Source organism: Aricia agestis, chromosome 8, assembly GCF_905147365.1.
Source record: "Aricia agestis chromosome 8, ilAriAges1.1, whole genome shotgun sequence".
In the NCBI taxonomy this organism is placed as follows: Eukaryota; Metazoa; Arthropoda; class Insecta; order Lepidoptera; family Lycaenidae; genus Aricia; species Aricia agestis.
Window position 1 is genome coordinate 12,405,453 of NC_056413.1, and position 18,668 is coordinate 12,424,120.

An 18,668-nucleotide genomic window follows, 5' to 3' on the forward strand; every position below is an offset into this window, starting at 1 on the left:
TCAATGTTGTGCACTCCCGACAATCCTATCGATAGATGAGGGAAAAGATAAGATTAAAAGTTAGTTGGTTGGTTTGTATTATTGTAGCTTTATTTGTGTAGCTGTGACATAATGCACGCATGTACCGAGCATTTTCCGGGATAAAAGGATGCTATGCCCTTTACCGGGACATTTCAGGAAAATCGGTTCAGCGGTTTGGGCGTGAAGAGGTAACAGACAGACAGACTGTAGATAGACAGACAGACAGACATACGACAGACAGAAAGACAGATAGACAGACATACAGACAGACATACAGTTAGACAGACAGACACATTTTTTTTAATGAAATAAGGGGGCAAACGAGCAAACGGGTCACCTGATGGAAAGCAACTTCCGTCGCCCATGGACACTCGCAGCATCAGAAGAGCTGCAGGTGCGTTGCCAGCCTTTTAAGAGGGAATAGGGTAATAGGGGAGGGTAGGGATGGGAAGCGATTAGGGGAGGGTAGGGAAAGGAATAGGGTAGGGGATTGGGCCTCCGGTAAACTCACTCACTCGGCGAAACACAGCGCTAGCGCTGTTTCACGCCGGTTTTCTGTGAGAACGTGGTATTTCTCCGGTCGAGCCGGCCCATTCGTGCCGAAGCATGGCTCTCCCACGTATAATAACATGTTAGTTTAGTATGGATGTATGGATTTTAACGGTTTCTTGGCGGCTTATGATTATTACTCACTTGACAGAGATCAGTAGTAGAATGATGCCGACGACATAGAACTGCGTGTCGTTCGCCATATACCAGGACCAGACCATGCACATCTCGCGCTGCGGGTACAGGTTGTTGATGTACAGCAGATTCCGCCACCAGTAGTTGGCGCAGTTGATGTGGTCGAACGTAGCCGGCTCGAACACCGTGTGGTCGTGCGTCACTCTCAACGCCAACTCGTTCACTCCAATCACGAAGGCATATGCTGGCGTCAACCGTGATACCCTATAGAAGAATAGGACTAGGAACTCCTTCGTGATTCTACCCAAGTCCCGCATTGAGTACCCTTTGGGAGGATTTTCTAGCAGATCCTCGTAAAACACCTCCTGGTTTATCACCGGGACGCTGACAGAGAGGCCCTGGTTGGCGTACCCGTTTATGTTCTTGTTTATGTCTTTGTCGTTTTTAATTTTGTTTTCTTTCTCTTGTTTACTCTTTAGCCTCTGTTTTTTCGAGTCCTCGGTTCTCAAGAATAGTATCGTGACTAGTAAGCCGCTGCAATAAAAATATGGTTGTTATAATTTGCGTTTGTACCTTATTTCGAACATTTAGGGCCTATCACAACTTATCTGACAGATAGAGTATACTCGTATAAGTTGTGGTTAGCCTATCCGCCACTTATCAGGAAGTGGTGATACATGCCCTTAGACTGATTTGAGTCTTACGCTGACCTTCGGCACTGACTCTAACGGCACCGAATCTGAAGTGTACGAGATATAAACGCCGTCCGCTACGCGTTATCCATAAACGCTTCCTAGAATTTCATACATCTCGGACAATCAGCAGGAGCCTCAAATCAGCCTCAATTAGCTTTGTTGTCTATTCAGTCCAAATTTTCCAGTCTTTACTCCTTGCAATTTTGGACAACTAAACTCAGTTTCTCGCGTTTGATTGTAAGTATCTGCGTTACAATATTTTGTGTATACAGAATGTAACAAAACTGAGTGATAATTCATAATGCTTTAACGTATGTACGGGTACCCTATATCGAGTTCGTTGTGAGAGTACGCTGAAAGAGCTTTTATATAGGAAAATTCATGATGCTCCGGCGCTTGCACATAAATAAAAAATGTTGCTCCTTCAGCGCAGTTACGTTCACAGTGATCTCTATATAAGGGACACACACAAACCCTAAGGTGTATTATTACACCTCGTAGAGATGCCATTCAGTACTGACCTGATGAAGAAGAATGTGTCGACGCAGTAGGAGGCGTTGCCGACGGACTGGTAGAGGAAGTTGCGCTCGGTGACGGCGCGCATGGTCTTGTTATCGGACACGTACCACACGGTCAGGTACGTGTGCACCATGATCACCCATGATACTGACATGAATCTGGAATTGAGTTGTCAGTAAAAGTATTTTTTAAATAAAATAAGGTACAGTTTATGAACGCATGGTCCGTTTGCACCATAGACTTAATATATACTTAGCATTATAGGTTTATGGTTTGCACAGTGAAGCAATTATGGTAGCTGTTCAAAATAGTAAAACAGAGGCCTGATGTAGCCTGAACCTCAGGCTACGTCTGGGCCAGATACATCGAAAGGCAGTCAAATTCAGATATTACAAAAAGGCTTTGCCAAAGTTCAGATAGTATAAAAATTAAAGTCAACAAATATTATTATGTTATGTAATCTACAACTATGCAGTATAGCTTATTTTCATGTACATTTGTGTCGCTTTATTGGGTCCACCGTTATGTTAGAGCAGGGGTCACCAATTATTTTCGCTCGGGGTCCATTATAAGAAGTAAGATGACCTTCACGGTCCGCACATAAAATAAACAATGTAATTACGGAAATTATAAATGTATTTTATTTACATATCAATGAGAAAAGTGTTAGTTTTTCATTGCTTGTTTGGAGTTAAATTGGTGCAAGCTATTGACATTAAATCCTGGAGATCAGTAAGTCGAGACCTAAATTTATTTTTAACGAAGTTCATCTTCGAACATGCTTGGTCCGCACACAATGGATCGGCGGTCCGGATGCGGACCGCGGTCCGCCATTTGGTGACCCCTGCTTTAGAGTATACGTAATTATACATTACACACACATAGCGCCGCGAGCAAAATTTATGTTTTATGTTTGTAACAAGCCAACAATAATTATTATGTAATGTGATCTACAAAGCTATGCAGTATTTGACCTAATTTTCTAAAAGAACGCTGTTATACGGAATCCTAAGTACCCTGGAATCCTAAAAATGTATTCTAACGCACTCATTATATTGTCATTAGTCACCTGGTTTCGCTGATTAATGTTATTAATTTCATTATTCGTTAAGGATACGCTCATTTCAGGACGCTATCACAAAAATTATGACAAAAATTAGCAGGTCAGTACGAATATCGACGTTAAGGACATTCAAATAACATTCAATATCAGCGCGCCTTGTACAGTGGCGGTTACGACGCTCGCCGCTTTCTTGATAGGGCGAAAATGTATGAAGAAATTTGAGAGCGTTTCTTATTTTTCTTACAAATGGAAATGTTATTTATTTTTATATAAAATATTTAGCTATTCGTATATGCCACTAAATAAACAACAATTTTTTTTGTATATTTATTTTCCTTTGTTCAGTGTATTTACTATTTAGCTATAATCAAACCCCATTTTTTTAATCTGAAAAAAATGGGGTTAAAACGTATTTATGTGAAAATTCACGCTATAAATTTTTTATGATATAGACGTAGAGATGAATATATTATCTTTCATTTGAAACCAAAATATCCTTGCAGTGCGACTCTTAATCCTTTAAAATGGTACCTGAAAATCGCTGATATTTGTGAGAAAATGTGATAGCGTCCGTGTCCTTAAGCACTTTCATAATTTCAGCTGACATCATTGTTCCTGAACTCTCAACTTGTAAGTACTGTAGTTAATGCGAGAGGTAATTAAACAACATTTCTTAAGGCATTTTCTTTTATTTTTATTCAATTGCACTTCTCAAATGAATAGAAAGAAAACCGGTCAAGTGCGTGTCGGGGCCGAGCGGCTGCCTCATTACGCGTTAACTTCTCAAGACCACTTCTAATCGTTTTCTTCACATATTTCAAGAAAGAAATTACTCAGACAGTTTCATGGGCGTAACCAGGTTCTGGGCCAGGGGGGGCTGGGGGCAAATTAGCCAGGTTCTGGTGCCAGGGGGGGGGGGGGGGCTAATCAGATTTTTCATAAGCTAGGTATTTATAAAGAATAAAAAATTAATAATTTTTAGTTGTAACAATATTGTTTTGCAAACAAATGGCAAAAATTCGTTTTCTTAATTTTTAATTTTTATAGATAAAAGTACTCGATAATACACTTAGTAGGGACGTCAACATGATCCAGGGGGGGGCAGCTGCCCCCCCTGCCCCCCCCCCCTCGGTACGCCCATGGACAGTTTTCATATTTCGAGAGTGGTATTTTTTAACCACGCTAATAGGTATTTTGATGCCAGAATAAATTGTTTGGTCATAAAAGTGACAATTTAATACATCGTAAATTACTTTGCCTGCCCCGGGGGTGAGATTTTAATTGCGTCTGGATTCTATCAGATTGTGCCGAAATTTCTCAAGTTTTCACGCTCATATTGAAATGTCGTCAATATTAAGATTGATGTGGAGGGTCGCACGATCGATAACCATTATCTACTTATTCTCAACTCCAAACAAGTGTAATGAAAAAGTTGTAATATTGTATTATCTTTAGCTCCTTTTTAGGGTTCCGTAGCCAAATGGCAAAAAACGGAACCCTTATAGATTTGTCATGTCTGTCTGTCTGTCCGTCCGTATGTCACAGCCACTTTTCTTCGAAACTATAAGAGCTATACTATTGAAACTTGGTAAGTAGATGTAGTCTGTGAACCGCTTTAAGATTTTGATACAGAAATGGAAAAATTATTAAAAATTTTAGGGGTCCCCATAGATACAACTGAAACAAAAAATGTTTTTACATCTAACCTATACGTGTGGGGTATCTATGAATAGGTTTTCAAAATTCATATTGAGGTTTCTAATATAATTTTTTTCTAACCTGAATAGTTTGCGAGAGACACTCTTGCAAAGTGGTAAAATGTGTGTGGGCTCCATCTAACTTCTAAAGTAGGGGCATGATAAGTCTAATAAAAATATATGATGTTGTTTTATACGTCATAAATGGTAAACCTTAATTTAACTTTCATTAAATCAACTGAAATATGAAAATAAATCAAAAACCTCTTAATTTCATAAAAACAAACCTTATTGCTGCCGCGGAACCCTTCATGGGCGAGTCCAACTCGCACTTGGCCGGTTTATTGTTTATAAAGGCGGGTCTCTCCACGCCTCCGATATTAGATATGGCGCAAATATGGTTAGTAAACAAATATACAATTTATTTTTATATATTTTTACTTAATATTATAAAGTTGATAAGTTTGTTCGTTTTAACGTGCTAGGACTATAAGTAGTAGACTAGATAAATAACTGTACCTACTTTTACTACTTTTTCATTTAATTTGGCATGGACATGGAGTTGTGGAATAATGTATGGAACGTCTAGTTAAGTATGCTTTTATACAATATTGCTATGATGTAACTTTTAAGAGCTCACATGACTTTTTTTTTTTTTTTTTTTTAACGGGCTTTGGCCCACCACACATTCCCACCACTGTATCTCCTGTGTCGCCAGGATCGACAGCGGCATCCAACCACGAAAACCCTTTGATATGATCTCAGGGAGCCCGAGGGACATGCTAAAGCTGTCTTGGGACCCGCAACGAAATTAATCAGAAGAAAATAGGAGGAGTAGGAAGAATTCCATATTCCCTCCCCAATATAAAGCGGGAGACAGCACAAAGTTGCAGTGACCGAAAGTCAAAGAACTGAAGGGGAGAAGCACCACGGGAATTTAACGTTAATAATAATAGTGACTACTATGCTACAGCTAAATTAATTTATTGTGTTAGACTGTTGCCAATAGTAATTGTGACAAAAACGCTTGAAGGCACGGAAGTTCCTAGCGCTGTCCACGAGATCACCGTAGTATGCGACACCAGATGTGCAGAGTAGGTTGTTTAGCATTGTAGTTCTTTCGTCCTGCCAGAGACTGCACTCCCAGAGAACATGATGAGCTGTTTGTTCAAACATGTTGCCTTCGGTCGAGCACTCGCACATGGGTGATGCTACCAGATTAAATCCGTAGAGTTTGGCCTTAAAATTTCCATGACCGGTCAGGAATTGAGAAACGCAGTGATCAATATCCATCCAATGTTTGGATAGTCGTTCACGAATATTAGGGAAAAAATTATAAAGATGTCGCCCTTTGGTGGAACAGTCCCAACGCGTCTGCCATTCGGAGATTAGGCTTTGCAAAGAGTTTTCTAAAGGTTCAAACAATCTTGCTATTTTATTTCTATCGCGAGCGCTTAAAAAGAACGGGTTGTCAATGTTTTTGCTCACATGACTCTAAAAATCAAACATCGTCCTTCTTTCTTCACACTCACGCCCGTCTTTCATATGCCAGGTGAAAAAGGACGGCGCGGAATCATCGCCGAGTTAGTTTTACTTGAATAAAAGACGAACTATAATGATTATAAAAAAAGTGTTTTGAGCAAAATTAGGTTTTATCAATACCTTTTTAGATATTAAAAAATATTAAAGAAAAGACAGCAAACTTCGAAGGTCCAAGCAAAAATGTGTCTAAAACAAGGTTTTTTGTAAAAAAGAAACTATCGAGCATTTTTTGAGTAATCGTGTTTTCGTCTTGAGCATTTAATCTTTATGAACTGAAGTTACTTGTGTCAAAAAATCAGTTTTCTAGACTTTACAGATTTTGAGATCTAGGTTAAAGTATGTAGTCAAGTTAGGGTCATATGGGCTCTTAACGACGTTGAAACTAGACGGTTGAATTGAGATATTGATTTTGTTGTGAAAAATCAATTTAGCACAGACCTAGTTGATTGTTGAATAGTCTTAATAAAGTTGCATTATAATTTGAGCGCATTAGTTGCATTAGTATTGAGTAGTATTTGTCTAGCAAAGGTAAATAAAAAAGCATTTTTACAATTATTATTGAGTGTTGATGTCGCAGCCGACTGGTTTAAATAGCCGTTCAATCAAACAGCTAGCCCTTTGACTGTTGGATTGTTTTTGTTTTGACGGGGGGCTGTGCCCCCTGAACCCTCCTTTCGGGGGGGGCTGCGCCCATCTATTTCATAATCTCGTAATTTATCCTCGAATATTTGTTGCAATTTTGATTCACTCGTATGTGCCTCCACAATTTTTGTCTATTTAATAACAGTTGTAACTTTTATTAACTACTTTCTTCCCGAAAAACAACCACAAACACCTGCTAGTTGACGCCATATTGTAAATAAAACGCACCTAGCTCCGCAGCGGTGCGCGCTGAACTACTTCAATTAGACGGCGGCTTTTGAATCAGCTCTAGTGTTGAATGTTTTGAGCGACTAAAATATTCAATCTAAAAGCTAGACGTGTGATTGAATGGCGTTGTTCAGTCAAAGGGCTAGCTGTTTGATTGAACGGCTATTTAAACCAGTCGGCTGCGACATTGACATTGTTATTCGTTACGTACAAAGGTTCTCCTCATCAAATCCTTTTCATTTTTAACCTACTTATTGTTTGTGTGTTAATGTACATAATAAACTAATAAAAATATACACATTATTACACGTAACTATTTGGAGCTAGGTTACAATTTTTCTACCTCACAATTATTATTATTTAATACTTATGCTTAAATCTGTAGGCACATGGGCGGGGGCAGGGGGGGCAGCTGCCCCCCCCCCCCCCTGGATCATGTTGACGGCCCTACTAAGTATATTATCTAGTACTTTCATCTATAAAAATTAAAAATAATAAAACTAATTTTTGCCATTTGTTTGCAATACCTACTATATTTTTACAACTAAAAATTATTAATTTTTTATTCTTTATAAACACTTAGCTTATAAAAATCTGATTTGCCAGCCCCCCCGCCCCCTGGCCCAGAATTTGCGTAATTTTCCCCCCCTGGGTAATTTGCCCCCCCCTGGCCCGGAACCTGGGTACGCCCATGTGTAGGCACTTTACAAACAGCATTATTCATTAGTCATTAACTCGTTACTCACAAATCGTAACTTTCACGTTACCAACGAATACAATAAATGAGTGTTTTTGCTTTACTTCTGCTACGTTAGTAAATTTAATAGCTTTAAAAATAAATTTAAACTATGTATAATATAAATTAGTATAATAACATCCATCTTAATTACCTCATTCCGTGTAAACAAGTGAGTGCTCCATCGCTCGGCTGCTGCGTGTTGAGTATGGACCGGCCGTTGGACAGCGCGGAGAACGACAGCAACACTTCCGACCACAGACCTGCCGACGACAACAACGTGAAAACAACATACACAACAATAAAAAAAACTTAACCGATGTAAGTACTTTTTTCATTAAAGATTAAAGAAAGGCTTGAGCTGTGTTCCTATGTTTTTTTTTTTGTAAAACCTAGCCAAATCTGTTTTCTGAATGTTTGAACACAGCGGCAAATCTGGCCATTTTGTTGGGTTTTTGAACGTTCATATCTTATTTAATAATTAAATTATGAAAAAAGAGAAAACATAGGGACATTGTATTAGTGGCCGTAGATATTCATGAAAAAAATTATAACTCTACTAGCATTATCCAGGGAGGAAACAGGGGACAGCATTTGTATGGAAAAAAGGGCGGTGTGGACTCCTCTTAACAGCATCCATATGTACACTGTGCACTTTCATCATCAATTTTCATCATCTTCTGTCAATCAACTTTCGTATTGGCGCCGGCATTCAATAATTGAATGCGTCAACGAACGCAACGCCAACATTATCATTAAAGAACAAAGCGAAAGTTTTGGATACGGTCAGAGCGCATGCGTCGCGGGCATGCCTCACATTCGCAGTTGACTGTGCTATAACGCATGCCCTTGATGAACAAAAAAGGCACAGTGTGGACAAAGCTAATAGTCAACAACTAGGCTGATCAAAAGTAAAAAAAATACTAAGGATTATCAGCAGGTTGATGTCAATTGTCGACTACGTTATTTAGTCGGGTTGTATCACGACATTGACTCGACATAACTCAGCAAAATATCGTATGTTGTACCTATGAATCAGTTCCTTTGATGGTACATGAAGGGATTCTACCTGATTGAACTACGCAAACTGTGTGCCTTCATTAAAATCGGATGAGTAGTTAAAGCGCTACGGGGGAACAGTCACACATTGTGTTGATACATATTACATACTAACAATATGCAAACAACACAGGCTAACGATCGGGTAAACCACAAATGTACTCCTGTGTAACATATTAGAAATATGAAAACAAAATACAAGAGAAATACAATACAATAACGAAAGCAAGAAATGAAAATTCCCAAATCTGCAAGTAAAAATTTGAAAATAACACAGAAATGCTAATGTAAAATACGTGTCTGCTTGTGGAATTGCAACTTGTATTACATTCAGAATTGCAACTTTGAAGTACATTCTAATTAGCAGATGTGTCCCACTGCTGGGCAATGGCCTCTTTCCTTCCACACGTCTCTAAACTTTGCTGTGTTTGGCCACTCTTTATCAACAGCGTCTAGTTCGTCGTGCCACCTTTTCTTGGGTCTGCCCCTGTTTCGCCGACCTTTCGGTAGCCACTCGGTAACTAAACGCGCCCATCTGTCCGGGTGCAAACGGTTGAAGTACATAATCCATACTAATATTATAAATGCGAAAGTGTATCTGTCTGTCTGTTACCTCCTCACACCTAAACTACCAAACAGATATTTGCTGAAATTTGGTATGGGAATACTTTGAGTTCTGGGAAAACAAATAGGTTACTTTTATCCTGAAAAATTTACGGTTCGCGCAATATAATAAACGAATTTTGCCGCAACTCCGTTGCGTGGGTCATCTAGTTTCGAAAAAGGTACAATAAAAACGTAATATAACTAAATTTCCGTAATATCTACTTTACGAGGCATTCTCGTCAAAAATCACGAGCAATATTGATTCACAACATCAAAGCCTTCTCAACAATATGTAGCTACTTTACGGAAGGAAGAACTCGTAACAAAGAAACACTTCCAAATATCTCGGAAGATATAAAAGTTTCAGTTTTGCGAGGAATGAATCGGCATTTACTTAAAGAAACTTTGGAAGCGAAAACTACAGTCATTGTTTTGAAAACACCCTTTAAGTATTGTATGGTTAGAAAGAAGTAGGCTGTTAGGTTTGTATGAAGCGCAGAGCTTATTGTATATATGAAGAGTAAGAGCCAAATACCCTACGCTTACATCTTCACGCTGTGTACATAAATACTTACATAAAAGAAATACACCCTATAATTTGAGCCCCTTTTTCATTTGGCCACGGCGCATAAATCAAGATTACAACCTAAGCAGCTGTCAACAATTAGCACAATCGACGTCGATCATCGATAAAGACGAGGTCCTCCACGCGTCTGTACTTGTCCATCATAAACCCAACGTGAAGAAACCATCAGACTCAATTATACATTTATTTCTGTACTTAGATTCTGTATAATATACCAACATTTTCCAAGACCTATATTCTCTCGAAGTTTGTTCCCAAATAATATGATAATGTACCGTGTAGTCGGAAACAATTTTGCGAACAATTGTCGCTTACGCGTGTTCCATCTCCGTAATTGAATTCTTAAGTGTTACACAAAGGGAATTTCTGACAACTTTTCAGAAAGTTGTTACAGTTTATTCTGTTAATTCTCATGTGATATTACACCTAAGCCATTATTAATTATCATTCTGCTTTATACACAATTCGAAAGTATTCTGTCGATTTGTATGGGTATAGAGATATTTTAAGCTTCGGGAAAGGATATAGGTCAGTATTCATTCGATAAAGATGTACGGTTGTCGGTATACTATAGTCTGTCAAAAAAGTGAAGAAATTAAAAAGTGCCAACATCGTAGTGTCACAATAGACATAACTACCAGTAGTTCGACTGCAAAGAACCGGACAGGTTTCAATTCCTGTAAAAATCGTCGGGTTTCACTAGGATTACGAACGGATTGTGCCTCGCGCTGGCTGATATAATTTATTTTTAAATATTTAAAATAAAGTTGTCAAAATTGGATTCTGACAATTTTAATCACATGTGCCAAAACACAAACAACAATACGACCAAAGAGGAACACGTCCATCGAATATGGCATATTTTTAAGTTCGTAGGTTAACAACCCTAGCGACGATTTTCGTCATAATACGTCGAATTTAAAAATTTCAACATCAGTTCTAAGTCGGTATACTCTATCATTCTGCCTACTCTGGTAGTGTCATCCATTTTTTTAGATTGATTTGAATTCAGGACCTAGTTGATAATCACAGTGCACAGTTTCTTAGGCCAGCTCCTCTTTGTTTTGACTCCGTCCGCGCTTCAAATAAGACGTTTTTATGCTCAAGTGCAATCTCGTCAAACTCGCGAGATCTCGCCTTTTTTCGCCCGAGATCAATCTCGCTAGAAAAGGCCGAGATCTCGCGAGAACGAGATTGCATTCCCTAGATGACACTACGATGTTGCCACTTTGTAATTTCTTCACTTTTTTGACAGACTATAATTATGTGTGTACACGTACTACGCAGAACCATGTAGTACCATAGAGAAAATATGTATGTCTGGTCTCTGGTAGTACGTACGGTGTGTATGCGTATACGTACGTATACGTACGTATAGTACGGTAAATTTGAAATATTCTATTTTTCTGAGATTTTCTAATAAAAAAAGTAAGCTTGTAAACGACAAAACAATCAAATAATTGCCAGTTTAAGTTATCTAAAAACATCTCATATCAATAGAATTTTCTGTCCTGTACACCACTTCAGCATATTATGCCAAACTAATTTTCCAATCTAACTTTTACGACTATAAACTACAATTGTCTAAAATGTGGTCTAAAACGAAAAGAAAACATTTTAATAACCAAGAAAATGCTTATCCAGCTGTCACCACTATCATAAACAACTCATAGCTAGCTTTCCGCCATTTTCTTGACATTTGGCAATGCTTTGCTTAAGAGGAATTTAACTTTAAAATATGTTAGTTCAGTTTTGTCTTACCGCACACTTCTCTTGCCAACTTATTACTTTTGCTATCTTCTTCTGAATTCTTCCATTCCACGCCATCATTACGAGGTGTGTTATTTGTCTGAAATTGAAACAAAATATTACCATTATTCACAATAATATAAAAAAGCAGTTTTCAAAAAGTTTTTTATTTTATCCAAATCGAAAATCTACTAAACAATTATTTTAAATCACAAAGGTATTAAACATGTTTCCTTTGAATTACCTTTTATTTCGTAACATTTGCCTTGGCTTGGGTATAAATAAACATGTGTTTGGGACATTTTAGGTTCAGGTTAGGAAATTCCATTAGCAACATTAACTAGTGCGTTGAAAATGTGTAAATACGAGTGATGCTAAAAGGTTGAGAAGCAAAAACGTGAATCGCATTAATAAATATGAATAACAACGTACAATAAAACTAACTAAAATAACTGACTGTCACTTATCAGCAATCTTCGTTTGACTATGAAAAACTATTAATATCATAGCCATACTGTAGACAATAATTAGTTAATTAATATCATAGCAATAATAAGTAAAAAGTTTAAATACCTGTGTAGTCTGTAAAAGGCACAAAATTATGTGATTTACTTCTATAGTAACTCTAGAGTATATTATAGTATTAATATAAGTAAGAATAATTATTAATAGTAGAAAATGAATACTATGACGTCACTCATGCAATCTGTAATATTGTGACGCGTGTCTGTAAACACAGTATACATATCATACAGTAGAGTAGCTGAGCCGTGGCCTTAAAATCAATCTCACTTATATATTAAGTGACCTTGATTTGAATAAAATTAATAATACGCGCGTGATTAGAGTGCATTATGAATGTCTAGTGTCTACCGTTCATTATTATAATAAGTATAGTGTGTATCTAATAGCCTCCTTACTAATGAAAATTAATTACAAATAACTATATAAGATCTAATAGACGATCAAACTTGATTCGCGCTGGACCACGAACATGGTGCTCTCCGAACCAAGTTCGATCGTCTGTTCTCTATTTTAGTAAGCAGAGGAAATTGTGAATAATGACGTCACGTGATAGTAAAAAGCTTGGAAGTACCAACAGGGTCTTTGGTGTTGTTGTTCGCGTTTTCCAGGTCCCGCTGTTTGGCGAGGCTGTACTTCCGCTCCAGGTAGCCCTCGTACAGCGACGCCAACAATATCCACGTCGCCACCACCACGGTCGCTATGCTGAAACAATATTACAACAATAAATAATAGGTTATGGGACTACTGCTTAAACAGTTGTGTTGGACAAGACGATAGTTTTTAAGCCCGGCCGCACATTGTCCGAATTCTGATCAGAAACAGTTGAATTTCGCCGGACCGCCACCCCGCACACTATCCGAAATATCCTTCCGGCGAGTTCGAGCTCACTCGGCTCAGTACAAAATGTAAGAGACAGCGCGGACGTTCAACTGTTTCTGATCAGAAATTTCGGACAATGTGCGGCCGGGCTAAGAGTAACAAAAATTGTATACATTATAAATATATAAATTATAATACAATAAATTACTTCACATTATGTTACATACATTATAAATATAATATCATACGTTAGTTAACTCAAATCACAAGTAGGCATAAACAGGAAAATAATAGTGTAATGGTGGTCAAAGTTCAATTGTTGACCTAATAAGCCTACGCCAAATTTAATTTAAATGACAAAAAAATTACGTATATATTTGTGTATTTATTGTAAGGTAAGCTGAAATTAATTTACAACACAGAAACATGGACATTGAGTTTTAAATGAGACGCCTTTTGCAGTTTTGAATGGCTCATTAAAAAAACTTCTCATAATATCGTCGTCATGTTACGATGAACTGACCCTTAGAAGCAAAAGCGTAGGGTGCCTCAGAGGGGCCCCGTATAAAAATTTGTTTCGGGGCCCTATTAAGGTAAGGTTCCTTTTTTACTCTTAAGAAATGGAAAGATTTTATTTATTTTTGCTTACGATCGTTGCCCTCTGTAGCCTGGGGGCTCCGTATAAATGATAAGGCATATACGGCGGTAGCTACGCCCCTGCTTAGAAGTACATCAAGGATATTATGTCTACTTACTGTCTAGTGTCTAAGATAAAGGCGTTCGTCCTAAACAAAATATTTCTCACACTTAAGAAACACTCATCAGTAATCACAATTAATCGTATCATTCCCTAATAGATCTGAACACAAAACAGTAGGCGGGATAGTGATACATCACGTACATAATGGATGTTCCGTATGAGCGAGATTAGAATCTCCGCTGAGCAGTAATTACTCAACACCGAGATCCGTCTTACACCGGATATACCACGGATTATACCCGTACAACGATTAATTGGTGAAAATGTTTAGATGAACAGTTGAAGTGTTAGCTAAATTCGAATTTGTGACATCACTGTGCTTAGTTAAATTGCATTCGCTAGTTTTGGAAGCGAAGTTAGGGCCAGGCCACAACACTGCGTTGCGTCGCAAACACAACCATAGAAAAGTAATGTAGTTTTTTGCGATGCGACGTCGCAATGCAGTGTTGTGGCCTGGCCCTTTGATGTTAAAATGCATGGTATTTGCTAACGCGTAGTTATGTCTATTGTGCTAACGCTTCGTTAGCGTCAGGTAAATAATTAGCGATGTCAATTATGTCAATTCGCATTCTTGACATCGTTCTTCTCTATCGAAACTGGTGAATGCATTTTGACTAGGGAGGCTGACCATCCTGCCTAATGGAGCGACATGCGGTATCAGCTATGTTGATATATGTCTATGGTCAGAACTCAGGACTCAGCCTGCCTAGCATACGCCAACGAGATATCCCATGTTTTCTCGATGTTTGATGGTTTGTCTCTTCATCTCTATTGACTCTAGCATGCAGCAGAAATAACACATTTTTATAGAGTTTTGTCGAGATAATGTCGAGATTTTGACATTATGAGACCAGTAGTTTTTAATTATCTCAAGAGTGAGATATCTCGTTGGCGTATGCTAGGCAGGCTGAGTCCTGAGTTCTGACCATAGACATATATCAAGATAGCTGATACCGCATGTCGCTCCATTTGTATGAAAACGAGCGTGCCACTTTTTTCCTACCTACTGTGACGTACCGATGATAAAAAACGTGTCCATTATCTAGGCTAACGTTTCTATTTGAATTTTTCAGCTCAATACGACACTTTTAGGCTTTAGACATTTTTAACATTACAATTGACGTCCGATTCCGATAGCAGACTAAAGAACAGACTTTCGAGCATTGCTCGTCGTTTGGGAACGCGATTTGGCACGCGAAGTACCATCGAGGAAGTTGATTCCTATGCAATTGACAGACCAACGTTATTTGGTCGAATATGTCAATTCAATGTTAATTGTGATCTGTCAGCTGGGTTTGACGTAACGCAATAGGTCCCCGATTTGCATAGGAATCAACTTCTCTGATAGTACATACACATGCGGTATCTATCTTGATCTATGTCTGTGGTCCTGACTCCTGAGCCATGCTTCATGTCAAAACGTATGAACGTCCACAATATTATTAAAAATTGCTTTCTTAGCAAAAAAAAATTAGCTAAGTTCTAGAAAACTTTCACCATCTCTAAAATCAAACTAGACATACAAAACAATCTCGTTGAAAGTAAAACAATATTAGCCTTAATGAGCATCAAATATTAAAATTATCGGTTTATTAAGCCTATTAATCTATTGTTTAACAAACCGACAGACAATGGACGGTAATCCGTCTTATCGGATCCTGGAGGCTGGATGAGGCATTGTACTCCGATTATTACACGAACAAAAGGAACCATCGATATTATAAGATTTATTAAAAATCTTTACGTCTTCATTAAGCGGTGTATATTTTGTTGTATTATTAATTTATAATTAAATCTACATCTATACTATAATATAATAAACGCGAAATCTGTATGTCCATCTGTCTGTCCATCTGTCTGTCCGTCTGTCTGTCTGTCTGTCTGTTACCTCTTCACGCCAAAACCACTGAACCGATTTTGCTGTTTGGTATGTAGATTTTGAGTCCCGGGAAAGGACAAAGGTACTTTTTATCCCGGAAACATGTACGATTCTTATTGAATATAAACATATTGAATGTAATATTTTGCTTTTACAAACTGTGTAGACTGTAGGAGATAATAGTATTTTTCTATATCGCAAGAGAGCAAGAGATCAATAGTAAGAGCAAAAGTGTTATGTAAATCTAAATAAATATAAGACTGAAACAGTTAACACTCTTTCATCGATTTTACAATCATGAGGTCGATTAGATATTGTTGTTCCGAGTGATCTTGATACTTTACAAGTTTACAACGATAATGGTCACGGGGGAGAGGAAGTTTTGATACTTTCGGAGCATCCAAGCGTCCGGAGGGAAAACATTATTAAATGGATACGAACCGGAAAAGGATGTTGCCGTTGTGCTCCAAAAGACCGGATTTGGCTAACCGACTTGTATTTGAGCATAAAATAACATTAAAATAAAATTTCCGCTACAATAGCTATGTTAACACAACTTTCTTTCTGTTATAAATTTTTGAGGGGGTTTTAAAGGCTTTTATTTTATTACACGCGCATTTATTTTATTACACGCGCATGCTCCCGGTGAAAAAGCACCTTTAGGCAAACTTGTTTTTAAACTTTTATCTTTCTTGTCTATAAAATAAAGTCGGTTTTATGCAAAAAGGATTAACTAAGTAAATATAGTGGGGTCTGGGGTCATTAAGGTTCCGTACCAAAAAGGGTAAAAACGGGACCCCATTGCTGAGACTTCGATGTCTGTCCGTCTGTCTATCTGTCTGTCTGTCTCCAGGCTGTAACTTAATAACCGCTATAGCGAGACTGCTGAAATTTTCACAGATTATGTATTTCTGTTGCCGCTATAACAACAAATACTAAACTTTAACGCACATAACTGTAAGTTTTTCTGGGATAAAACTGTCACAATAATATACCAAAATCATTAGTTTAAACGTGAGGAGGTAAATGTAACAATTGGATAATATGCTGAAATTTTTATTTAAGTATTACAGTTACAAATAAAGCAATAATTTCAGTGAAGTAAATAATTCTTACGACACTCCCCGCACATAGATACATAATGCAATAGCCACTTTGCGAACATGCTAACTCAATAAAATGAAATTGTAGCAAATTGTACTTGTGGAACATTGTCGCGATACAATAGCGTTGACGTACAGACAGACAACTATGTATGGAACTACTGAGTTGGCTGCACGCCCAAAACTAAAATTGTTATGAGAAAGTTTCATATTAGATTTATTCTAAAGAGTTGACACAAAAAATTATAAGCTTATTTATATTATTATATTCTTTTCATGGCGTAAGATTGCCTCCAATAAAAACTAATACTATATCTAATACTTAAGTCAATAAACTCACGGAATAATCCTACTTAAATTTTAATTAATTACTATAATTATTTCATGTGGAAAATTTTAACCCTATTGTCAGTGTTAACTGTTAATGTCACAGACATAGATTAAGATAGAATATACATCGACATTTCTAATCACAGTATGGGTTTAACTAGGGTTGTGTGGTATTTATTGTGGGAGGTCTGCACGATCCATCACGTTATCGCCGACGCTGCCATCACTACACTGTTTACTTTCGAAGAATTTATTGCCCACACTCGAACGTTTTAGAAATGTACGGTTACATTAATTTGGCAGTTAATTCGTCCAAATTATGATTATAGTCCAATTAGCGTGCTATTGTGTGCTAATTGGATTTTTTGCTACGGTTTTAGCAACAAAATATGTAAAATTATTACATGTCAAAAATTATGCAACATTTTGTGATTAGCGATGTTTTTTGTACTACAAAAACCAATAAAAAATATGATTATATCACTGCTCCGAAGCGACGTCGTCGATTATTGACGAAAATCATAGACAAAATATACAATTGGCATTTACCTAGACTAATAGACGTACGTAATCGTTTGTTTGTCCATTATAGGTAAGCGTGGTTAGGCCGAATATTAAGTAGCCAGTACACATGGATGGATGGGTCATCGTAGGCCATTGTGTACTGTAGACCACGATCACTTGGTGTTGAACACAATGGCGTATGGCTCATTACTGCCTGGCAATCCACTGGCCAACTTCTGCCATCATACAACCCCGTCTACACAATGGCAATTGTTTGTAGTGAGCCAGCATGGACCATTGTGAAGAGGCACCTTTAGACATCACGCAACTTTAATTACTAGTAAAATTGTCTCATAAAACAATACAATTAGACGAAATGTATCTCAATTAGAATTCAGACGGCATTCTGTGAAGAAATAAAGCTTAGTTACATCTCATATTTAATTCCAGGCGGGCTCTCGTTTTAAGTGTTGTTGAATAATTGACAAGCGGCGTCCGTATCCGACAAACGGCTGAAATCCGAATGTATCTTACGAGTACAATGGAAGCGCAGCTCAGTCCACAAATGCACCTGTTTTATTGTAGCCACGTTCAAACATAAAACACGTCTTTTCCCGGGGCTCAAAGCATCTCTATGCCAAATTTCAGCAAAATTGGTTCAGTGGTTTGGGCGTGAAGAGGTAACAGACAGATAGACAGATATCAGACGGACAGACACACTTTTAGACTTTTACATTTTCCTGCATCGCGCTATCGAAATTTCGGAGAACGGCAAGATATATACGACGTCTGAAATGACGTCAGTGGGCTTCGGCCTGACCGAGCATGCTATCTCGCTCGGTCGGAAGATCTTCCTTTTCGGCCGCCACTAACAGCGTTAAATTGGTGACCCCGACGTGAGCACGTATCCTTCTGGACATC

The 18,668-nt window shown here is 37.9% G+C and overlaps 1 protein-coding gene across 1 annotated transcript in view; it reads right to left on the reverse strand.

The window, feature by feature from the left end:
• LOC121729999 (nose resistant to fluoxetine protein 6-like) overlaps positions 1-18,668 on the reverse strand; it is a 132,175-nt gene that overhangs the window by 14,924 nt on the left and 98,583 nt on the right. The window contains exons 5-9 of the mRNA XM_042118792.1: positions 12,928-13,054; positions 11,840-11,927; positions 7,982-8,090; positions 1,922-2,077; positions 715-1,239 (exon numbers count right to left, since the gene is read on the reverse strand). Coding sequence (XP_041974726.1) covers positions 715-1,239; positions 1,922-2,077; positions 7,982-8,090; positions 11,840-11,927; positions 12,928-13,054 — 1,005 coding nt within the window. The remainder of the gene's footprint in view (positions 1-714; positions 1,240-1,921; positions 2,078-7,981; positions 8,091-11,839; positions 11,928-12,927; positions 13,055-18,668) is intronic.